The 25,435-nt window shown below is 37.6% G+C and overlaps 1 protein-coding gene and 2 pseudogenes across 3 annotated transcripts in view; 2 read left to right on the forward strand and 1 right to left on the reverse strand.

Annotated features, from left to right (window-relative positions):
* The window catches only part of Acot9 (acyl-CoA thioesterase 9), a 40,353-nt gene that overhangs the window by 9,203 nt on the left and 5,715 nt on the right, over positions 1–25,435 (reverse strand). Inside the window, exons 2-9 of one of the 3 annotated variants that reach the window (XM_077107540.1) lie at positions 22,254–22,351; positions 21,205–21,231; positions 20,478–20,523; positions 18,756–18,926; positions 18,489–18,526; positions 6,060–6,143; positions 5,582–5,685; positions 365–438 (exon numbers count right to left, since the gene is read on the reverse strand). In XM_077107540.1, the coding sequence (XP_076963655.1) occupies positions 365–438; positions 5,582–5,685; positions 6,060–6,143; positions 18,489–18,526; positions 18,756–18,926; positions 20,478–20,523; positions 21,205–21,231; positions 22,254–22,351 (642 nt within the window). Of the gene's footprint in view, positions 1–364; positions 439–5,581; positions 5,686–6,059; positions 6,144–18,488; positions 18,527–18,755; positions 18,927–20,477; positions 20,524–21,195; positions 21,232–22,253; positions 22,352–25,435 lie in introns of all 3 variants that reach the window. The other 2 variants (XM_077107539.1, XM_077107541.1) reach the window with 2 other exon arrangements.
* Positions 16,411–16,971, forward strand: LOC143407052 (protein phosphatase 1B pseudogene; annotated as a pseudogene).
* Positions 22,924–24,072, forward strand: LOC143639290 (mitochondrial ornithine transporter 1 pseudogene; annotated as a pseudogene).

A 25,435-nucleotide genomic window follows, 5' to 3' on the forward strand; every position in this document is an offset into this window, starting at 1 on the left:
AAAAGGATGGTTGGATTTGATCAGTGCATGCTGTATGCATATATGAGAATATCACACCGAACCCCATTAAGATGTATAATTAATACATGAATACATGTTAATAAATAAAATATCCCCATTTTTATAAAGATGCCTACACTGAAGTATTTGGAGGTGAAATGTCATTATGTCTGAGATTTGCTTTAAAACATTATAAATTTTCTTTAAAGAAAAAAATAAATGGAGTAAATTTGGCAAAAAAATGTTACAATTACAGCTGCTAAGTCCAGATGATGAATGTATGGAAGTTCATTATAGTTTATTTCCAGTTTTATGTATCTTTTAAATTGTTCAAAATAAAGAACTATGGAAAAATAGCAGTTACCCTTTATTTTCAGCATTACGAGCCACCATTACGAATGTTGCATCCAAAACAGGACAAAATTCATTACCATGCAACTAAAAAAACAAAGGAAAGAATGCAGATGTAAAAAAATGCATTAATTAGGAAAACCTACCACAACTCTGAAAGTATACATGTTTTGACAAAGTTTGAAAGTAAATAAAAGAGGAAAAAATGCACTCATTAACCACCATCTGCTAAGGGGCTATCCAAGGAGCCAATGGTCTAGCAGAGGAGAAAGATAGTTCAAAGCCCAAACAGTACACTGTGAGAGAAGTTCTGGGATGGGCTTTGGGGTTGTGCAGGACTAGGATTCAATGGCAAAGGTCATGGAGGGACCTTCTGCATCATCAGCACTAAACTTGACTGCAACACACAGAATCTGGGCTTCTTTCTGGGCTTCCCCTTCCTCCTGATGGCATCTATCCATGTGGACCTGTGACCACATTCACAGACACTAGCATTGTCAGGGAATGTAGTGTGCCAATTGCCAGTGTGGTGATGCCTCCTTAGCCAAGCACAGGACCTCTCAAGAAGGGGTAAATAGCCAGGCGTGGTGGTGAAGACTTATAATCCCAGTGGCTTGGGAGGCTGGGATCACAAATTCAAAAGCCAGCCTTAGCAATTTAGCGAGGCCCTAAGCAACTTGAGACCCTATTTCTAAATACAAATACAAAAAAGGGCTGGGTATGTGGCTCAGTGGTTAAGCACCCCTGAGTTCAATCCCTGGTACCAGAAAAAAAAAAAAGGCAGGGAGGGAAATAGCAGTGATGATTCTGTAGATTAAATCTTTACAATGTACAGGCCTTTGAGTTTTTCAGGTGTTTCTTTATCCCCTAGAAGTTTGCATTTCCGGGAAAGTCCTATAATAAAGTAGTGACAGAAGCTATTTATAACCTGAGGGTATATTCACTTTCTTCCTCAACAGATGATAGAGGACTCATCACTACTGCCAGTTCAAGTTCTTACCACCTTCCCCTCAACTGTGGAAACAGTCTCACTGATCTCATTATGCCTCTGCCCTGTTCAAACCTTCCAATTATTTCTCCTTTTCTTCCAGCACTAATGCTAATCCTGTTAGCACAACATAAAAAGCCCAGGGCAACACAGCCTGGGATTCCTCTCTACTTGTTCACTAACACTGCCCTTATACCTGTACCTTTTACCCCAGTCACAGCTCACAAGTGAGAGGTGCTGGGATGCAGATGGCTGTGGATCATCTTCAAGTCATGCCTGCCTTTACCTGATGCCTTCTTCATATCATAGGTCTAATGCTTCAAAACACTCTGTTCCTCCCTGCCCCATGCCTATTTCCCAGGCTGAGTTCATAAAGTCCTCCCTTGATGGGACTTCTCAATGTAAGAGAAGAAGATGCCATCTCTATGGGAGGCATTCTGAAATGTGCAGAGGCATTCTGAAATGTGTAGAGGCATTCTGAGGGGGAATCTACAGGGATGGTAATCAGGGAGATAAAAACTTCACAATGCAGGGTATAGGCCCTCAGCACAAACAACTTTCCTGTTCAAAATGCTAATGGTGTTTCTGCTAAGAAATATTGTATAATAATATATCATATTCATTTATTTGTGTGGCTATCTCCCTACTGTATAGCAAACTCCTCATAGACAAAGACTATTTTTCTTCACATATGCATCTCTAGCACTCAGAACTAAAACTGCCAGAGAGCAAAAACCTAATCAATGTTTGCCAATCAATGATTGAAGCATGTCATTAATGGGCACTACTAGAAAGTAAACTCCAAGGGAAAGGAACTTTGTTTATTTTGCTCACTGCTATACGCTCAGCACAGAACATGTGCTCAATAAGTAATTGCTAAATGAAAGTTGAATGAGTGGATATCAGGAAGTAGGCTGGGAGACTCAAACCCAAGTCCTGCTGTTGAGGAACATATAGTCTAGAGGAAGAGAAATGGCATGTTTGAGTACAACTCTGTAGAACAGAGAGTAGCAGATGTTAGGAAAGAGGGTCAGAAAGCAGGTCCTGAGGAAGAGTCCTAGTGAAGGAACAAATGCTTTAAGCTGGGAGGATCAGGGAAAGGGTTGAACATGAAGTGATCCAGCAGCACAAAGGGAATGTGAATACACAGAGGTGCCAGAGCACAAGGAATTTCAGGCAAAGGAAAAAGCATAAGCAATGAGACTCACTATTTACATTATAGTTCATTATAGTGAACTTATTAATGCCAAGCACTGGGAATGCAAAGATGTGTAACTCCCTATTCTTAAGCTGCTTAGTGTCTGCCATGAGAACTAAGAAGGTAAATAAATGGTAAGTCAGAGGGAATATACTTGGAAAGGTAGGTTGAGGCTAGTTTAGGAAGCATCTTGGGACCTACCTAGTCAAAGGAGTTTAGATTTTAATCCACATATAACAGTCATTGAAGGTTTTTTTTTATTAGTTGTTTTTAGTTATGCATGACAATAGAATCCATTTTGAGAAGGGGAGTGATGTGATTCAGGATCAGCATTGGAAGATTTATCTGATAAAAGTAGGTAAAATTCACGGACTGGGGCTGTAGCTCAGTGATAGAGCACTTGCCTAGCCTGTGTCAGGCACTGGGTTTGATCCTCAGCACAACATAAGAATAAATAAATAAAATAAAGGTATTGTGTCTGTCTACAACTAAAAATATTTTTAAATGGATAAAATTCAGAAAGAGGACAGACTAGAAGGAGTCACTTGCACAAGAGGCTATAAAGATTTAATTCAAACACAGGCGCCAAGAAGATAGGAAAGAAAGGATTCTGGTGACTGTCTGTAGAAGACGAATTGGCAAGACTTGGCAAAAGACTGCATAGGCAAGGGAAAAATTAAAGCCACAGCAAAGGTTTGGAGCTTGGGGAAATAGGAGGCTGGCAAAGGGGAGACTGGAGGAGGATCAGGATCTGATGATGCCTTTAGTCTGAAAGGCACTGAACTTGAGGTAGCAATAGCACATCAAGGTGGAGAGACAGAATGGACACTCAGAAAGGTGGTTGTGAAGGTCAAGCCTAGAATAAAGATTTGAGAATACCTCAATAATACTACTAATAAATTAACATTACTGCCAACAGTGGTTACTGTGTGACAGGCATAGCATTAAGCACTTCGTATAAATGGGGGGTTTTCCTTCATTTCACCCATACTACAACATATAACATGGTATTGTGACTACACTTGAGAAAATAGAAGCTTAGAGAAGAAAAGTTGTTAACCCCAAAATAAGCAGCAGAGTTGGGATTATATCTCAGGTCTATCCAACCAGAGGCAAAATGCTTATCACCCCTGCCACCTCTCAGGAATAAAAAAGATCACTCAAGTAATGAATTATTAGTCAAATGGCCAATAATAAATGCAAGTTTAAAACAAAGGCCTTTACTTGTCTAGCTCTGATTTTAATTGATGTGCTCTAAAAAATTCCTGTATATCTTTTTCCAAACTATTTGTCCAAGAGTCAAATTGTCAAGATTTCCTAGAAGGTAGGTCTTATGCCAAGATTGTGCTGTCCATGACAGGGAACAGGCTAGCAATTAAAAGTATGGACAAATTATAGACACATCCCTAGCAATTTTATTATGTTTTGTCTCAAAAATAGTATTACTAAAAGAAAGGACAAATTTAAAAAAAAACAGTATTACTAGGGCTGAGGATATATAACTCAGTGGTAGAACACTTGTCTAGCAAGTATGACGTCCTGGGTTCAATCCCCAGTACTCATACACACACATAATATTACTGTTAATTACATCATGGAAGTTTAAGGATTCCATATCAAATTAAAAAATTACTTACCTATTTTGACAAATAACTACTAAATAGTAAGTTTCAGCTTTTCCTGAAAGCTGAAATTTTTAACCACTAAAAAACATGAAATTCTTTATAATTCCATAGCAGAAAAAATGCATCTGGATAATACATCTATTGAATATCCTGGCATAACTGAATAAGTCACTCTTAAATTTTTCACAATGAAATCTTGGACATACTCTGAATTCTTTGATTTTTGTGCTATTATTGTCTTTGAGATACTTTTTTCTTGTCAATTTTCTTCATTTGTTTATAAAAGCTATTCTGGGGGCTGAGGTTGTGGCTCAGCAGTAAAGCACTTGCCTAGCACATGCAAGGCCCTGGGTTCAATCCTCAGCACCACATAAAAATGAATAAATAAAATAAAAGTATTGTGTCCAACTACAACTAAAAAATAAATATTAAAAAAAAGCTCTTCTGAGTTTTGCTCATCAGAGAAGCTCTCACTGCTATTCAAATGCCTATTAAGGGTTGAATTGTGTCCCTGAAAAAGGTATGTGGAAGTCCTAAATCCCATATCCATGAATGTGATTTTATTTGAAAATAGGATCATTGCAGACACAATCAGTTAAGATGAGGTCTGGAATAGGGTGGTCCCTTAATCCAATGATCGATGTCCTAACAAGAAAAAAAAAAAAAAAAGACACAGAAACACAGCACAGACATGAGAACTAAGCCATGTGATGATGGAGGCATCATCATGAATAAAGTACTACAGCTGCAAGCCAAGAATCACCAAGGATTGCAAGCAAAGCACAAGAAAAAAAGAATAGACAAGGAAGGATACTCTCCCACAAGTTTCAGAGGGGACATGGCCCTGCTGACATCTTGATTTTGGACTTACAGCCTCCAAACTGTGAGATAATAAATTTCCATTGTTTTTAAGCCACAGTTTGTGGTACTTTGCAGTACAGCAGCCCTAGGAAATTAATACAGTAATCAATCCCATTCATGGATTGATGAAGCCCTAACATAATTCAGACTTTCATGAAGCTTCCTGGGTAACATGAGAAACAAGCATCTTAACATGGAGTTGAATATTATTGTTAAAGTACCATGATGTTTCATTCTTTTTTTTTTTTTTTGGTGGTGCTGGTAATTAAACCCAGGGCCTCACACATGCTAAGCAAGTGCTCTATCACTGAACTATATACCCAGCCCAACATGAACTTTCAATTGTTTATTAGAAGTAGTGAGCTACATACCTGTCTATGGAACTGAACCTCTGAAACCATGAGCCAAAATAAACTATTCCTTCTCTAAGTCATTCTTGTCAGGTCTTTCTGTCACAGTGATGCAAAGCTGACTAATACAGATAGGTAAACAAGCTTTCCTTATGCTGAGACACAGGGTTATATTTGAACAGTGGACAATCTTCACGTACATATGTACCTGGAACATTTGCATCTTCACTTCCATGGATGACTTTCCAACCCAGCTAACATGGCCACTGAATTTAATGTCCTGTTCTGGGCTTAAGCTTTTCTTACACATATCTGCAAAACAGAAATCAATCCATGTCCAAACCATATCCAAGAAATTTCTGTACTGTAAATGGACAATATCATTTGAAGATTTGGTAAACTCTACTACATTTCTTCTCATCTTAAAAACTAAAATAACTTTTTTGACATACAAAAGAAATTTTTATGTCATTTTGAGAAATGTAGACAATGCAAAGAATATAAAAATTAAAACTGGAATCATGCAAAATCCTACCTAATTATAATAAATTCTTGGTATATTGCATTCTAGATATTTTAATATGCATACATACATTAAAACTACACATAAAGGAGATTGTTTCATCTAATATCAATAATATAATTACTAAAAATTCTAAGTATTTATAGATATTGATATTGCTTACCAATCTTGTCCACCAAAGCTGTAACTATAGATAAAGGAGACATCTTCAAAGAATCATTTTTGGTGTGCATGTAGCAAACAAGAACTGTAGGAAACCAGGAAAACATCAAATAAAGGAAGAGCAAAATTATTTCTCATCATTTACAATTTTCTCCTGAAATTCATTTAAAAAATCTTATCTTGTTTTGAAGATCAAATTCAATATTCCACTACTGATCTTAACCTAGGTCCAAAGAATTTAATAAACTGAAGATACTTGGAGGTCCTATAATCTGACTGCACCCTCAGTTTTAGATTTAATGAAGAAACCAAAGTTCAAAGCCCAGGCCCACCAAGTGTCCTGCACCACTCCATAGAGAAACAGTACCTAAATTAGAATAAGAACCCAACAGGAGTCTGAGTATCAAGCAAACATCTTCAGAAGAGAGAAGCAAATCACAAGCACTCAGCTACCAATTTTCCTCTTGACTTTTCTAATCATGAAGCAATTATTTCATTTAGTTATCCCCCCTTCCCAATACCCTTGGCTCACACACTGTCCTATGATCCTTTATTATGTTAATAAGCATTTATATAGGCCAATCATGATAATATGCACCTTACAAATGTTAACTCATTTAAAGTTGTATTGTAATTACTTGTTAATTGGCTTACTTGGTTCCCCCCTCCCCCAGGATCCATTCAAATGTCTATCACCTACCCTCAGAAGAGGGTATAGGCTCAATAAATATTTCTTGAGTAATATTAAATCCTTCCATCCATGCATCTGCTAAAGGTCACACTGGAAGCAAGACAGACTAAAAGCAAGAAACTCCATTTGAGAGCCTTTCTGGTTCCCAGAAATCATGTGGGTCTGACCTATGACAATGTCCTACTATGACAATAGTAGTAGAAATGAGAAAAGAGTCAAGAGCTAATAAGGTAAACTTGACAAGGCATGAATAAACCCAGGTTTCTCACTTGGATAAGTGAAAAAAAAAGAATACAAACAAGCAGAATGGGCTATTTCCAAAGTGTGGATTAGCTTGAAGGAATTATAGACTGGAATGATTTGAGCATCAAAATAAATGATAGTGAGATAAATCCCTCAATAAAATAGGAATCTGAGTCCTCAGTGATTTAAAAATAATAAATTGAAAGTTTGATGAAGAATGAAATATTTACAAGTCTTAAAGTGCCTCTCTATAAGGTACTTATCTACTACAAAGGCAAAAGTAGTAACAGTACGGAAGTCTGGCAAACATCACCTTCATCAAGCAATCAAAGCTTACATTATCGGTAATGGAAAAAATCAAAATCATGTACCACTTGATGGGAATGCAATAAGAGCATACCTTCTGTAACATTCCTGTAAAGATGCATATCCTGAAGCTAATCATGAGAAAGCATCAGACAAACACAAATAGAGGGACAATCTACAAAAGAATTGGCCTACACCTTTAAAATGTCAAGGTTATTAAGGTCAAGGAAAGAATGAGGAATTATTCCTGACACAACAATTAAATATAACATGTGATTCAGAATTGGATCTTTTCTGCCATAAAGAATTACTGGCCAAAGTTGAATGGGTTCTGAGGATTAGACAGTATAACATATCAGTAATAATTTCTTGATTTTGATGGTTGTATTGTAGTTATATAGGAGAATGTCCTTCTTTGTAGGAACTATACATTAAAACATTTCAGGATGATGTGGTATCATGTCAGAAAGCTACTAAATATGACTAAGGGAAAAACAATTCTTTATACTGTTTTCGCAACTTTTCTTCAAGTTCAAGACTTTTTTAAAAAATTATCAGAGAGCTGGGGTTACAGCTCAGTGGTGGGGTACATGCTTAGCCCTGGGTTCAATCCCCAGTGTTCTACACACATAGCTAGATAGAAAAATAGATAGATAAAAGAAAGAAAAATTATTAGAAATGGTTATTCAGATTACAATTCCATTAACTAGGAATCTATTAACAGGGGGAAATTATGACAATTCAAAGGCAGTAGATGCTCTTCTTTTTCTATTCTTTTAGAATGTCCTAATCTGTGCAGATTAGAGAATAAAATAGTGTGCTCCCACTCAACAGCTGAAAAGCTGCCTGTGTTCTGACTGCCTTGTTCCCCTAGCAGGGGAGTTGCCTGCCCACGTGGCTGGAGTCTCTACTTCTCAGTGTTTGGTGGCTGCAAGATGCCCCAGAGAGAAGAGGCTGCGTAGAATGTGGCAGCAGCAGTGGGGTGGAGATAAGGTGTGGCGGCAGCATGAGGGGCCAGACCCGGAAGCTGCAGAGGCAGTGGCGGAGACCTGACCGCAAATCTGAGGCTGACGCAGGGTTGCGCACCTCTGGTGGAAGTCTGGGCTGAGCAAAGTGGGTGGGTGCCAGCAAGATGCTCTATATTAGATATGGAAAATGACAAACCCCCAAAATAGTGAGACCTGGGAAAAGGTGAGTGAGAAAGAAAGCCATACACTGACAGCATTGATCCTTTCCCAATACATTCTTTCCCAGTGATAAAAACAAACCTTGGGGAGGAGTGTCCATCAAACCTAGGAAGGTAATCCTTCCCTAAACAAATCCTTTCCTCATACCAACCCCTGACCCCAGGTCCTCCATCTGGTCCAGGAAGATAAATCCAGAGACTGACAAGTGACCCCACACTCCCTCCCATTTTGCCCAGTAAAACAGACCTCAAAGTCCTGAGTGCCCAAGCTGACATGCTCATTAATTAAGTCACTTTTCAGTATAACCTATATAAGCCAGTCCCTTCCTTTGTTTAGGGGCTCATTTTCCAGAGTGGGCCTATTCCTGTTCCTGAATAAAAGGCTGAGATGAACTGTGGAGTTTGCATCTGACCAGTTCCTTTTGTGCTAATATTTGGTTCCTGGACCAGAACAGGAGTAAAGTGAAATAAACCCCTCCCCATCCTCCCTCACCCTTCCCCTTCCCCTGCAGTTAAATAACCATTGAAGCATCCGGCACACCCAAGGATCTCTAAGGTTGGGGGAACCCCCCCGGCCATGGCTCATGCAGCTATAGCTGCATCCTCAGACTGACTGCTCCCCCACTGCCCTCCCCACCCTACAAAAAAGACCCTCCACATCCTCTGAGTCCACTTTGACTGAAAGGCTCCTGCCCGTAAGCAACCTTGGGCTAGGTTTCAGCAGCCTATTCTATGTGGTCAGAGCAAGGATTTGTACTGAATCCTTTATTGATGCTGAGGGCATCCACTTTCTGACCCCCTTCCCATGCCCTTCTTTGCCTCCCCAATCTTTCCTTCCCTTACACACCCAGAAAATCTCACGGATCAGGGACCTACTTTCCATTTTGTTCCTACATTCAATACCAGCCTTTACATTCTCCAGAGAGGTAAGACTCCATGCTGTCTCTAGCAGATAAGTATCCTGCTCTGAGACTCCACCTTTTGGCTAACAGGAACCCTAAGGTTCCCCCACCACTGAGATTGGGGTAAAAACGTTTCTCCAATCCCCAGTGGGAAAAGTCCAGTCCAGGACTGGCACATTAGTGACAAAATAGTGCAGAAGATGCTCTGCCCTAAACTGTCACCTACGTCAAATCTCCCCAAATATGGGAACTACCCAGTCTGTCTTTCTACCGATTTTAAGACCCTCTACTCCCAAACTGATCTCAAAATTAAATGCCTTACTAAGGACAACACTCAAATTTGGCCACAATACAAATTAGATAATCAGCAATAACAGCTCAAGTATGAAACCTCTGATCAAGAAATTTGATCTCCAAAATTTAAAAATTACCTATTAACAACTGGCAAAATTGTCTAAAATTTACAGAATGGCAAGGTTGTCAGTTACCAAATGTACCAAGCCCGGTCTCAACTATGGGTAGCAGGGACAATGGAAAGTAGATTGTTCCCATGGAAAACCCCTCCCAGTAGCCACCAACTTTTGAGACACAGTAGGAGCCCCAAGGTGGGTGCAGAATCTGGGGGAGTCAAGATCTGCGGGTCCTTCCCCTTCTCCCCACAGGCCCTTCCCCTACTTCCCACAGGCCCTCTGCCTGATGAGCAACACCCATGAAGGTCTTTAAACCTCTGTGCAGGAATGCATTATGTACCTGGAGAGAGTGCAGTCAGCTTCCCAAGTCTCCTAACACATCCTAGGAGCCCCATGTTACAGGGATGGTGAATGCCCAAGCAGCAGGCAAATATTCCCCTTCTGAAGAGATTTTAAGGGCATAACTAGCTGGTAAATGTCCTCCCTTAACCCTGACCAGCCCAACAGCTTGTGGCATGTCTCAGTAAGGAGCATGACATAATAGCTTCACTCCTCAAAAGTAATAGGAGATAATGTTTCATAATTTTCTGCATCCAAACTTGGCCTGATTATCAACCAGGGAAACAAAGGGTTAAAAAGCCCTAAGCAACCATCTCCCAGGCCAGACTGAACTGAAGTTTGCATCGGAATGCACAAGGAGAGCTCAATATGAGGCCTGAAACTAAAGAAAAAAAGTGTCCATTTAACTTTTCCCTGGATGCGACACAGAAAAATTATTTCAGCCCTCCCCACTCCTCTCTCTCTTTCTTGCTCTCATACTACTTTACTGAAATAAATTAATGGCCATATTATTTTTTCTAGGACTATATAAATTGTATATTTTTGGAGCTCATAATTTTGATTCTGCATGCCTAAGTTAAAATTTCTAATAATTTGTATTTTATGCAACTATAAAGGTTTTTTTACACTCTGTTTTGTTCAGAAGCCAATTTGCAAGGGTTGACTCTTAATCTAACAGGTTTTAAAAAGCTATAAGGCCTTTGCTGGCTTGTTCAGTGTATTGTCTTATCTACATATGTTTGTGTATCAAAACCAACATATAGAGCACTCATAAAATAAAATTCAAAAATATGGATCCAAATACCTTTCACTCACATGATTTGAAAGGTTCAATTTGAACTGGATAAACAAATGAGAGTAAAGGATGTCTTTAAAGTTACTAAGTGAATGCTGTTCAATACACTCATCTGACATCTTTATTCTTATAGTCAGAAAGTAAATTAGACTTCAGATATATGGAATTAATCTTCAAAATGTATATAAATGTGTTTTTTAGACACATCTGATTAATTTGCACAGTCAAAATGCTAACTGTAAAGTATAATATCAACCACACTTAATTTCTTGAATTCCATGGAATATATACTAAAACGTTCTTTGTGTTTTCAGAAATTGATAAACAATTGCAATTTTATGTACAAAGGGTTCAAAAGTTTCAACTGTGTTTTCAATTACAGTACTGTAAATAACAAAGTATTTCATCTTATTAAAAGTAATTTATCTGGGGCTGGGGTTGTGGCTCAGTGGTAGAGTGCTCGACTAGCACGTGCAAGGCCCTGGGTTCGATCATCAGCACCACATAAAAATAAATAAATAAGATAAAGGTATAAAAAAGGTAATTTATATAAATTCAGAAATTTACAAGGGTTGTTTCAGAGTGTGAATTTAAAAATGGGGGTCAACAGCTAAAGAAAATTAAAAGGTTCTAGGTATGAAAGAAAATATATATATAGTAGAAGGAAGAAAATGTTTCTGGGTAACAAAGTCTTTGTGTGATGAAATAAACAACATGAGAATCTAAATAAATGATAAGAAAGTTTGTGTAAGTAAAGGGCAAATTTCAACAAGTTTATGTGTAACTAAGTTGGTTATTATGTATGTGGAACAATCAGTTAAAACTATTTAAGGTTTTTCCCTAAGGTCAAAAACTAATGGACTAATATAAAACCAAGGTTTAATCTATATGTTAACCTGACAAGGATTTCTTAAAACATTAATTTGCTATAAACATTGCATCTATCAAGTTTTATTCTCTAGAGCAACTGGTCTTAAAGAAATTAGAGTTTATTCAACTCTGGTTAAACAACTGTTATTTTAGGTTTTATACTACATTACAGAGTCTAAATTTTTCTTTAAAAGCTAAACTTGGTTAATATAAAAAACATCAGTATAGCATACTAAATATGTTCATGTTTTCCAGGTATACCAGTCTTTAAGCAGGAGGTCTAAAATAAAAAACATTTTATAAACTGAGGTTCTCCAAACTAAAGTTGTCTGTAATGGTAATTTTAGACTTATAAGAATAAGAAATTTGACTGGACACAGTCGCACATGCCTATAATCCCAGTAGCTTGGGAGGCTGAGGCAGGAGGATCACAAGTTCAAAGCCAGCCTCAGCAATTTAGCAAGGCACTAAGCAACTCAATGAGACCCTGTCTCTAAATAAAATACAAAATAGGGCTGAGGATGTGACTCAGTGGTTGAGTGTCCCCTGGTATCCACTCCCCCAAAAAACAAATTTAATTGGGGATTTATGTATATCATTTCATGTTATGTAACTGAATCTAAATCTTATGTTACTTTTTATGCTGGGGTAAAAATGTAATATATTTCTAAAAGATAATGAGAGCCTAATCTGTTTAAAGATTAATATCATGAAAGCATTGTGCCACTTTTCCTCACAAAACGAAAGTTAAAAGCTCTCTCAGCCTCTCTTTAATTCATGTTTTAAATGTGATGTTATATTGTGTTAGCTAATGTACATATAGACTCAGGAAATAATATGTGTAAACTTTGTAAAATGACATTTAAGAAAGAAGCAAAGATCAACTTCAGAACTAGAACACTTTACCTAAGATTTGTGAAAAACCCTACCTTACTTGAGATAAGGTTCTGCCTCCCACCATACTGCATGTTAGAATAGCTCCAAAATAGGCCAGACTTGAGCTCATTTAAAGTTGTGTTCAGAAGATTGATGTTTGTTGTAAAGATTACTGGGATCTCAAACAGGGGATATAATTTATACCTCAGCCAAAATTCAAGATAGCTATTACACAAACTGAATATCTTTTCACTCTTGTTAATTCATTATGTATTTTCCTTGTAAACTCTATAACTGTTGCTTGTTAATGTTTTGCAGAGATACTGCTTAAAGAACAAACAGTCTGGGTTAATTTGAGATAATAAGCAATCACCTACAGAACAGATAGTATATAAAGCTAATTTCCAATGCTAACACAGATTCCAATTAAATAATAGGAGTAAATGACTGTAAAGTTATAGACATTGAAGTTAAAGTCCACTACTGTTAGTTTAAGACTGGTGAAACTGCCTTGCTAGATGTTTAACACCAAGGCTAAAGATTAAGGTTGGGTGGGGGAAAGGCCAAGAAAAACAATATTTGGCTCCTGCCCTCTGAGTTAGCCTGAACCCTGAGAATGAGAGAACTTCCCTAAGGAGCTTTGCAACTCTGGGCCACATGACCTCCTGATCAAGGAGATTAATGAGACCACTAGAGAATGGAAAGCCAGTCAGTGCACCTGCTGAAAAGAGGAGGGTCACTGGAGAAGGGAGATATCCATGATGCTTCCAAGGGAAGCCACCTCACCAAGGAGATGGCACTAAAAGAGCTAAGAAGCTCTCTTAAGTTCCCTGAGACTGACCCCTGACTCTTAACAGCAGATAGGAACAAGGTCAATTTGAGCAGCTTGGTCTTGAACACTTAGCAAAAACAGTTATAACAAAAATACCGCCATACCTGGGCACTTTAAAAGAAAAACAATAATTATTTTAAATAGAACTTAAGTTGTACACTTGTGTCAGTCTCACAGCCCTGATGCTCCCAAACTTCTGAGATTTATGCTTTGCAAGGCTCATATTTGCCCCTGCCTACCAAAATTAAACTGACCTCTGTACCTTAATTTTTTTTTACTCCTCAAACTGACATTTAACCCCACAACCAAAGCCTACCTATTCCAGTAATGGCACACACTAGAATAGGAGAGTCCCCAAATTATTCCCATTCTCATAGGGCTAGAAACATCCACCAGGATTAACACAGGAACAGTGGGATTAGGAACTTCTATTCACTATAAAAATAGTGAATAAAATTCACAGGTTATTGCAGATATTCAACAGGTCACTGATTGGGTACCAATTTACAAAATCAATTGGACTCCCTGGCATCTGTCGTCCTATAAAACCACTTAGGAAAGAATGCTATTTCTATATAAACCAATTGGAAGTGAATGGTGAGTCTCAATATGGGAAATCAAAAATCGTCATCCATCTTAACTCTTCCCTTCATAAAAAATTCCACCCCACTGCATGTGTATTAAATCCCTATGTTGTATTATCTTGGCCCATTCAAATACAGTATAATGCTTCACAAAATATATATTATGTTAAATGTGAAGACCATATGTTGCAGCACTGTATTAATCAAACCATATGGAAGAACCCAGAATAAACTGCTATTCTTAAAATGCCAATAGCTATCTATCTCCCTGTAAAATTAAAAGAACCGTGGCAGGAAACACCTTCAGTAGTATTCATGCAAGCGTTGCTAAGACATGTAAAGCACCAGGCTAAATGATTTATTGGGTTGTGAACAGCTGGTATTATTGGTCTGACTAGTATCATTGCCTCTACCTTCATGGCAGCAGTGGCCTTACCCAAGAGGCCCAAACAACACATTACCTTCAGCAATTCCATAAAAATTATACTGAAACCTGGCAAACTCAAGTACATATTGATCAGGAAATTCTGAGTGAAGTCCAGAAAATAAAAGATTCTGTTATATGACTGGGGGAACAAATACAAAATTTATGGTAGACCCAGGGACTTCAATGCCTTTATAATATTACTCATTTTTGTGTTACTAGAGTTCCATACAATGAAACTGAGGTTCGATGGCAAAGTGTACACAATCATATAATGGGACTTAAATCATTTCACAATGTTTATTTAGATGTATTAAAATCACAATCTCAGGTCCAGAACATGGTTAATGACAAAACATCTAATTTTGATAATGAAGAAATTTGGTGCAGTTTAGCTGAAATTTCTTCCCTTTACCCTTTCAGGTACTTTTCTACACATATAGCTAGATTATTAGCCCTAACTATACTGTTAATTGTATCCCTGTTCTTGTTTTGCATAATTTGTCGAGAAGGATGGAAATAACTAAACCACCAGGAAAATATGGTTCCGAGGTAAATCATGCTTGCTATGCTCCAAAGGAACTGGATCCCTGAAGTCATGAGACTCTCAAATCTGATTGGGCCTTAATTAAGAATAACAGAGTCCTCAGATATATTACATGCCAAAACCATTTTCCTAGCACTAACAAATTAGTTAATCTTCACCTTTCATGCTAGAATTATTCTCCTACCACTAGTAAGCTAGTCTTCATTTTAGATGCTAAAATTGTTTCCCCTAAGCTAACAAACCAGTTCATCTTCACACATTGTTATAATGTTTTTTCTTTTCCCCATTTTTAGTTTTACAATTTCTTAATAAAGTGATCAGCTCAGCCACAACAGCTGGGAAATATCTCAGGGCATCTCTCCTCCCACCACTCACTGCCTAATCTTCTGGAGCAACATAGAGAGAACTGACATCGCTCTCAATGGCTTCAGAACTTCCCCCACATATCCCCCTCTGCATGACCCTCATATTCACTTCCAGGACTCTGAAAGGAAGCCCCTCTTCCCTACATCACCCCCTCCCAGCATGAAGCAGTTAGAGACCTCAACACCCAATTGCGTGCTTCCTTTCAGAGTCTGGAATATTAGATATGGAAAATAGTGAGACCTGGGTAAAGGAGAGTGAGAAAGAAAGCCACACATTGAGAGCATTCCCAATACATTCTTTCCCACTGATAAAACAAACCCTGGGGAGGAGGTGTCCATCAAACCTAGAGAGGTAGTCTCTGGGAAGAGGCCAAAGCATTAATCCTTCCCTAAACAAATCCTTTCCACATACCAACCACTGACCCCAGGACCTCAATCTGGTCCAGTAAGATAAATCCCAGAGACTGACCAGTGATCCCACATTCCCTCCCATTTACTCAGTAAAACAGACTCCAAATTCCTGAGTGCCCAAACTGACATGCTTATTAATTAAGTCACTTCTCAGTATAATTTACATAAGCCCAGTCCCCTCCTTTGTTTGGGGGCTCATTTTCCACCAGGAGAGTGGGTCCATTCCCATGGGTTTAATCCCATTCCTGAATAAAAGGCTGAGATGATCCATGGACTTTGCATTGGGCCTAGTCTGGTCCTTTTGTGCTAGCACCCTAGACCTTGCCTCCCTCACCTCAAGGTCTCACTGAATTGCTCAGGCTGTCTTCAAACTTGGGATTCTTTTGCCTCAGCCTCCAAAGTAGCTGATTTCATTACTAAACATGGGTGCATTTTTGGATAAACCCAAAACTGAAAAACATAATGCTCATGGTACTGGGAATGGTTAACATTATGACCAGAGCAGCATGCAAGGATAGAGAGTGGAAATGGAAGATGCACACACAGCTGTCGTAGGGAAGTCCAGATAACATGAATATTGTATTAGTTTGCTTTTCAAATCCCCCTAAGGTCTCAGACAAAGAGTCAGAAAAGGATTCAGAGTTGGATAAGCACTTGGAATCAAAGGTTGAAGAAATTATGGAGAAGTCTGATGAGGAAGGAATGCCTGATCTTGCCTATGTCATGTACATTTTGTCTGCAGAAAATACCTCAAATTTACCTCCTGAAGGAGGTCTTGCTGGCAAGTTCAATATTATTGAAGTTGTTATAGTAGACTGAATCCACATAGAGAAAGTGATGGGGCCTCTGATGAAGCAGAGGAAAGTGGATTACAGGGAAAATTGGTGGAAGCTCTCAGGCAAATGAGACTTAATCATAGTTGGAAACTACCAACAACTTCTGGAGGAGATGCTGACTAGTTACAGGCTAGCTAAAGTAGAGGGAAAAGAAAGCCCTGCTGAACCAGTTGCTGCAGCTACTTCCTCAAACAGTGATGCAGGAAACCCAGTGACAATGCAGGAAAGTGATACTGAATCAGAAAGTGGTCTTGCTGAATTAGACATCTGTAATGAAGACACAGAACAAAGATGAGTGGTGGAAAATATTACTTTTTTGGTAATATTTTTGTGATCTTTGATTTGGTGATTTTTACTTAGGAAGTATAATGTGTACACTTATATAACCATTTTGTTATTTGAATCTTGGAAAATTAGTTTTATTATATTCAAGTAGCCTTGTTTTTTAAAAAGGCCTTTGCATATATCTTTATAAGATAGTTTAAAATTGACTTTTATAGTATTTTGAATTTAATTAAATTATATGTCATTTCACCTTATATGTAGGCTACCATTTATTAAAGCCAGTAGTAAAATTCATATTTGAAAGGATTAGAAATGACTGATTTGGGCTGGGGATGTGGCTCAAGTGGTAACGCGCTCGCCTGGCATGCGTGCGGCCCGGGTTCGATCCTCAGCACCACATACAAACAAAGATGTTGTGTCCGCCAAATACTAAAGAATAAATATTAAAATTCTCTCTCTCCCTCTCTCTCACTCTTTCTTTAAAAAAAAAGAAATGACTGATTAGAGAGATTACTGTATGTTGTGGAAAAACTTGTTAATGTAGAATTATACTGCTTATTTTGTATATTAGTACATTCACAGCTTTGTAATAAATTTGTGTTTTCTTTAATAATTTTAGTTCTTAAAAAAGTGGCTGATGCTGGCCTGGAATTTTTCTTTCAAGGTTGATGATTTGTGTTTTGTTTGATTTGTTTATATTTAACATCTCTGTAGTTTTAGTTTTAGAAGTTGTGAGATACTGGATATGTGGTTATTTTTTCTTTCTCTTTATTTTTTTGAAACATAAGTTTTGAAACCTATATATTATTCAAACAGCTTTGGTTTGTATAGTCTATATTGCCTAACTATACACACCAAAATGTATGTCAACCAAGTGTTTAAAATAAAATTATAAGTGTTTAAGCCCAAATAAAGCATGTGATGTGGAATAATCTAAAAGAAAGAATAAAATAGCTGGGTAGAGTGGCACATATATATAATCCCAGCAACTCTGGAGGCTGAGGCAGGAAGATTGCCAGTTTGAGGCCAGCCTGGGCAATTTAGTGAAACCCTGTTTCAAATTTAAAAAATAATTTTTTAAAAGTCTAGGGATGTAACTCAGTGGTAAAATATCTAAGTTCAATCTCTAGAACCAAACATACACACACATAAAAATAAAATAAAAATTTAAAGGCCCTTTGTAGTCACAGGATCCAATGTATATGTATGTATTAGAAATACTAAATAAACCAAGAGTGGTAACACACACCTATAATACCAGCTATTCAGGAGGCTGAGGCAGGAGTACCACAAGTTCAAGGTCAGCCACTTACCTAAACTCTGCCTCAAAAAAAAATTTTAAGAACTTGGGATATAGCTCAGTGGAAGAATGCTTGTGTAGCATGCATGAGGCCCTGGGTTCAATCCCACAGTACTGCAAAAAAAAAAGAAAAAAAGAAGAGAGAGAGAGAGAGAGAGAGAGAGAGAGAGAAAAGAAATAGAAAACAGAAAAAAATAGAGAAAGAAATACTAAAATAGTACCAGTACCTCCTAAGCTGTCAAGATCCTCAAGAATCCTGCCAAATCTGTGAAATGAAGCAAACTATGAATTAAATGAAAATCATGAGGCACTTTAGGGCAATAAAAATCGATTCTAAAATCATTTGTGGTCATAGTTACACAACTCTCTCAATATACCAAAAACCACATAATTACATAGTTTATATAGGTGAATTGTATGCTTGTGAATTTTCTTAAAACAATTATACAGAAAGGAACTAAAAATAAAAATAAATAAAAAATACATCATGTTACCTTACAGTGTTTTGAACAGTTAAATATTTCTCTCGTAATTCAGGCTCACTACCCAAAGGCAAGAGAACTTCAATATAACTGTCCTTCATTCTCCTAGGTGGCAGTTCCTTCTGTGACTTAGCCAAAACACTGTGAAGTTTCTTCCTTTCCTCCATTGCTTTCACATGGTCTCTGAGAAGAAAAGATGAAACTTTTTACAAACAAGAGCAGCAGTATCCCACAATTCCAGTGATATCCAGGCCAGTCAGATATCATCAAAGGAGGAAAGAAGGAGTCTGGACCTACTTACTTCATCTCTTCCTTCCCTTCTTTTCCTCCCACTACTTGGTGAAACTGAAATTTTCAGGTAACTTTTCTTAGGTTTATAGATAAGAAAAACATACTTAGAAGTTATTCAGATATATCCAAATGGATCATATATTCACCTTGATCAAAGAGTTTATTAAAAGAATATAATATAAATCAAACTAAAAATACACAGAGATGGACAGAATAGTCTATATGTGAGATAAAGAATAGCCTGTTCCCTGAACTCCAGGTTGCCATTTCTCACTTTGAAAATTCTCAGATTCTCTGTGCCCAGGCTGGCTGGTTGGCTGGCTTGCTCTCTTTTTCTCTCCCCCTCTCTCCTTCTCTCTCCCCTTCAATTTTATGAATGAGAGACTAAGGAGGGAAAATGGACTATATCCAAATGAAGAATGAAAGACAGAACAAAAGGTAAAGAGGAAAATAACATGAAAAAGAGATAAAGGAGAGGAAAAAGAAGAAAATATTCAGGAGGAAAAGAAAGGAGAAACATAGGGATAAAGAACTGAAATATTCACAATATTATTAACTAACTAAGATGTCTTTCTAAGCTTAACTTATGAAGTATTATTGCCAGAATGTTTAACCTGCAAAAAATATAGATATAGAAACAAGTTAAATGATACCAAGGAAACCCAGAATAGGGAACATTCTCAAAACAAATGGCTTGGTCTCTTTAAAGTCACACAAATGGGGGAAAAAGGGGAGGATAACTGTCACTTGTTCAAGATTAGGGGAGAATAAAGTTGAGGAAATCTGAATGTGGAATGACTATTACACTACTGGAGAATTACTGTCTATTTCATTACATAAGAGAATGTCTTATTTGTTGGAGATACATAAAGGCTGATCTTGTCAGACAATACCTGTATATTGGTAAATTTGTATTGAATCCAGATAGTGAGTATTCATTCCTTCTACTTTTCAGTAAATTGAAATTTTTCATATTGAAATTTTTAAAATGTGTCATTCAGCCAACTGCAGTGTGTTACCTATAACCACAGCAACTGGGGAGCCTGAGTCAGGAGGATCACTAGTTTAAGGCCAGCCTCAGCAACTTATTGAGGCCCTAAGCAACTTAGTGAGACCTTGTCTCAAAATAAAAAAATAAAAAGGGCTGGGGATGTAGCTCAGTGATACATATTCCATAAGCATGTCAAAAATGTTGTTATGAGAATCAGTGAGGTAATGTACCTTAATGCACTTTGAAAAATGAATACATGCAAATAATATTATTTTATGACAATGTTGCATCAACTTATCATTGTAATAAAATGTTAATCTTTTCCCCAATTAAAAAGCCTCTCAACCTATCTCCAAATGCAGGGTTTCCCATCCCTACAATAGGACTATCAACTGAGTCCAAATATAGTATAACCTTTGGATGAAAGAATGAAGGAACACAAGAGTACATACTTCCAGTTTGTAGATGCTCCTACTATCTCCCGCAACTTATCTCGAACTAAAACAAAAATGAAGAGGTTAGTCTATGAAACAAAGAAATATGAGAAGTAGATTATGACAATGAGCTTAAGAACTATGAAAAGCAATTCATGCACTCAAGACTTTAAGACTCAAATTCCCATTTAATACCTTAACAGCTCAGAGGAGGAATCAGGCCTCTGCTCCCTGAAAATGTGAAACAACTATACTATCTTCTTATTTCAAATAAAAATATCTTTGTGCTAATCATTGGCATTTATATAAACAAACAAAAAATGTTAACTATTCATCCAATGGGGTTTTATCACTGTCAGGAGTCAAGTCCCTTTAAGATGGAAATATTTTGAACAGGATTCCCACTCATCCTCATATAGGCAGTATTATACCAAATTATTTGGTTCAGGAGCCAATAGTAATATTCATATCTGATATATATAGCTATACATAGCATATATGCACATATATGCTAATTTTTATTATATATAAGTATATATACATGTATACTAATATACATTTATTACTATGTATATACATACTAATTGTTAGAACAGTTAAGCCAGAAAAATTAAGCAAAGATGTAAATCAAGGTAAAGTTAAAAATGCAATTTAATTTTAGTTAATGCCCACTGTGCAAGAGTGAATTAGCTTAAAACAAAATGTAAGATCATAACAGAAAAATTGACCTAATTACCACACACACCATGATTCACATGTACTGGTGAACATGCTGTATGGATAAAGGGAAAATCAATTAGATAATCATCAGTAACTCAAAACTAAAAAATAAGTCTATCATATTTCATATATTAAGTTCAGGAGTTTTTTCTAGCATTTCAAAATATATATTCCAGTTATGGGAAATTAACTTAAAATTATCCTTGGTCCTTCAATAACTAAATGATCAAAACCAAATATGGTTAGATTAACACGGACTTTAACTTTCATGAAAAAAATGTACTGTTTTCTAGGAAACAATTGTATAAAAACCACAAATTTGGTACACACTTGAATCACAGTTAAATCATAAAGAACTGCAAAAAACAATCATCAGTAAATAAGTCATTTCTATTTTTTTCCTCTTGAGTTCCTAAATAAAATAATGGAAATATAATATCCCAATGTACAGAAAAATTATGCTCACTGACATGAAATGATTCTTACTAGTTTAGTCAGTAAGAAGAGAGGCAGGTACTAAGGGGTCAGGAAGAAAAGTAGAATTTTAAAATTTTATTAACATATTTAGTAAATATGTGTATTTACTTGGACCCTTTAATGAAGCCACAATTTTAACTATAATGAATACTCTAAAGGTAACCCATAGTTGGCATATCATATAAGTAAGTGAAGTTAACTCTATTAAGCATAGATTAATAGGGTTCCTCTAAGAAAACTATGGACTACAAATCATTAGTTGGTACAACTAATGAATCCACCTCTTATTCAAGCATTAGATCTCTCCCATGTCTCTTCCATGACTTCAGGACTTACACACAGTAAATAGAAATAATTTGAGTAAAATAATTCATTCCTCAATGCTCCCAGAAACAACAACTCAAATTCTAAATGTGATTTCTACCCAAAGTTATTTTGCAGCTATTGTAGTCATTTTATAAACGAGATGTTTATGAAACATCTACCTTTAATATGTATGTCTCATTAGCCCTAAACTAGCATCCTTTACCCCATTCAAATAAAAGTAAAACAGGGTTTTCTACTGCGTAAGCATAAAAGGTCAACACCCATGCTTGCCTTCTTGAATGTGGAAGATTCCCTGTTTCCCAGGATCCTGGGATCCTTGAGTCAGTCCTCTGCCAGGAGTAAGCAGCTCTTTGCTCAAGGCACAAAGCCTATAAAACAAGATAAAACATAGTTAAAGTTAGTTCCAGGGCTTCTCCCCTGGCAATCTCAAAGACCTACACCTCCTCCAGAGTATCTGGCTATACCACATCCTTAGTATACACTATCTTAGAGGAATCTGTAGTTGTTTCACAAGTATATACATATTTGCATTTAAGGGTAGTCTATAAATCATCTCTCCAACTAGAATAAATATTTCTTTTTTAATTCATTTTAGTTGTCCATGGACCTTTATTTAATTTATTTATTCATATGTGTTGCTGGGAATAAAACTCAGTGCCTCACACATGCTAGGCAAGCACTCTACCACTAAGCTACACCCCCAGCCCACTAGAACAAATGTTTCTTGAGAGCAGAGAAAATTATCTAATTAAAATATACAAAAAATAAATAACAGATATGAACCAGTTTTAAGGATATAATCTTGCTCTTTCAATTTTATTAGCTTCAGAAGCCCAGAATTGATTTGGCAAAAAACTGAGTAAATTAATTTTGAAGAGTGTTAAGCGGCTGCTTTGGCTGCACTGGAGGAGCAGAGAGAGCAGCGGAGCCAGAGCAGGACATGGGAGGCCAGCGTGGCAGGATATGTGGTGCCCATCATAAGTTCCTAAGAGTTGCATTCCACATAGCCCAGCAGCACCATGAAATTCAATCCTGCCATCCAAGCTGCGCGTGACCTCAAGGCAGGGGCTGCAGTGATCTGAAGAATGCAGCTGCTGGGGTCCTTCACCTCTCCCTTCATTGCACTGGTGCTCTGCCCCACTGAGCTCATCAAGTGCCGGCTACAGACCATGTATGAAATGGTGACGTCAGGGAGGATAGCCAAGAACCAGAATACAGTTTGATCTGTTGTGAAGACTACACTTAGAAAGGATGGCCCCTTGGGCTTCTACCATGGATTCTTGTCGGAAGCCGCTCTGGAAATATATGCCCTTATATCCTAAGGAAGAGATACTGAACAATTATTGTGCCCCACAATAACTTGGGCTTTACCTCCACTAGGATAATGAGGCATGGCTCCAGGTGTAGGCGTCACCCAGTGGAGTTGAGTTACACTCATGTGTTCCTTTGTATTCCTCCCCCTTTGCCCTTTTTGGGATAGAATGTTCCATGGAACCTCTCCTGTGTGTCTCCTATATAATAAAGAATTCCAGTGGCTCTCTCTTTTTCCATGGACCTCTAAGGTTGGAGAGCCTTCCCAGATTTTGAAAAGGTACTTCTGGGTGTTTGTATGTTCTGTTTGCCATTTTCTTAAGTTATTGGAAAAGTCAGATTTGTGAACCCAGCATAGGTCACCAGCTAGGATAGATAGCAATAGACCCTCAAGCACTTTACTTGGAGAAGTACTGGGATATTTCTTCATCTTTGGTGGCTATTAATTGAGCCGGTCGTTTTTTGCATCAGTGATGGAGAGCAAAAGATGAACTAGGCCCTGTGTCTTTGATGTTAAGTGGTAGAATTGGTGGAATTTGCCTGTGGCTTGCTGTGTACCCAGTGAATGTATCAAATCCAGAATTCAAGTTCTTTCCATGTCTGGAAAACAGGAGGGATTTATCAAAACCTTTCTGGTGTTATGAAAAATGAAGGAATAACGGCCTTATATTCTGGACTGAAACCTACTATGATTCGTGTGTTCCCTGCCAATGGGTCACTATTCTTGGCCTATGAATACAGCAAGAAGTTGATGATGATCCAGCTGGAAGCATACTGAAGTGTCCTGGTGGGTCTGGATCCAGGCACAGGCATTTGAGGACTACTGTTCATCTCAGGGTTTCACAGAGTATAAGAAGAATATGGACTTATTTTGAATTCTTGGGAATTTTGTCTTTGTCTTCCCTTCTCCTACCCTAAGTCTTAAACTTTATGGAAGGACCTCTATTTTACATCATATAATTTCTGCCCACATTGTATTGCTCTTGCTGTTGATAGTATATGCAGGGTGGCTGATGGCCCTATGCATCTAACTTGAAAGGCTGAATAGTTTCATCAGGGCATTATTTCTGCATAAATTTGTATGTTTACATGCCTCTTGGATAGTTATATGTTGGGGGAAACATAATTTGGTTTCATGTTTAATCTCAAATATCAAAAAACCCAGAGGTGACCATTTTTCACTAAATGGTTAAAAATGATTGCTTAAACCATTCTAGATGTGTCTCCAAAGTCCACTAAACCTGAGAGGTTAAAGTTTTCACATGGGACCTGAAAACTAAAATATCCATCTAGATTTTTAGTATAATATACCTGCATACTGGTGTGGCTTCAACATTCTTGATCAAGCTTCAGAGTAGGCATCTGGGATTTTCCCAAGAAGCTTTACTCTTAAAATAGTGCCATTCATTTTCTAGGTGGGCTCACATTCCACACTTGACTATGTTTGGTATAACCTAAAAAATGAGGCCTTTGGGAAGCAGCGGTGGCCTTCACCAACTTCCCTTTTTCTCATTTCCCAAACAGTTTCCCCTGTACTGGGCCGTAGATTGAGGAAAGGGCCAGGAAATGGGCTATGCTGTGCTATTTGATGATATCTGACAGCAGCTCTTAACCTAATTCCATCTCTGGGTTGAATTATGGGATGTTCTTTTGGCCCAGATCCAGGGCTGCTGATTGACTTTGGACCACCCATTGTCCTCTCTGCCTCACCTGTCAGAAGTCCTTCCAGGAACAGAGACTGCCAAAGTCAAAAGAGGCCTTTGTTCCCTGTTCGGTGATAAAGTAATGATATTCATAGGTGAAGCCCTATTCTCTCAGAACTAGAAAGAGTTTTGTGCTTATATTTCACAGTGAATGATGGCAGGACTGATCCATCCTAAAGTTTACCTTAGAATCCACAACTACTTGCTTTTTCAGTGTTGGAGCCATCTGCATTTGGGGCTGGCAGTTTATGAATTCTAATGAGCATACATGAAATGTGAATTTACAAAGCAGTGTAACTTAAGAAAAGCAATTTTATTAAAGTAGGTGGTATGTAATACATATTCCAACCAGAACAAAAAACCACAGTTCATCTGATCACCATAGATTTGGGATGGGTAGCTGTGGTATAAGAGGGTCATTCTTGTCACCAATAAAGT

Source organism: Callospermophilus lateralis, chromosome X (assembly GCF_048772815.1).
Source record: "Callospermophilus lateralis isolate mCalLat2 chromosome X, mCalLat2.hap1, whole genome shotgun sequence".
Lineage (NCBI taxonomy): Eukaryota > Metazoa > Chordata > Mammalia > Rodentia > Sciuridae > Callospermophilus > Callospermophilus lateralis.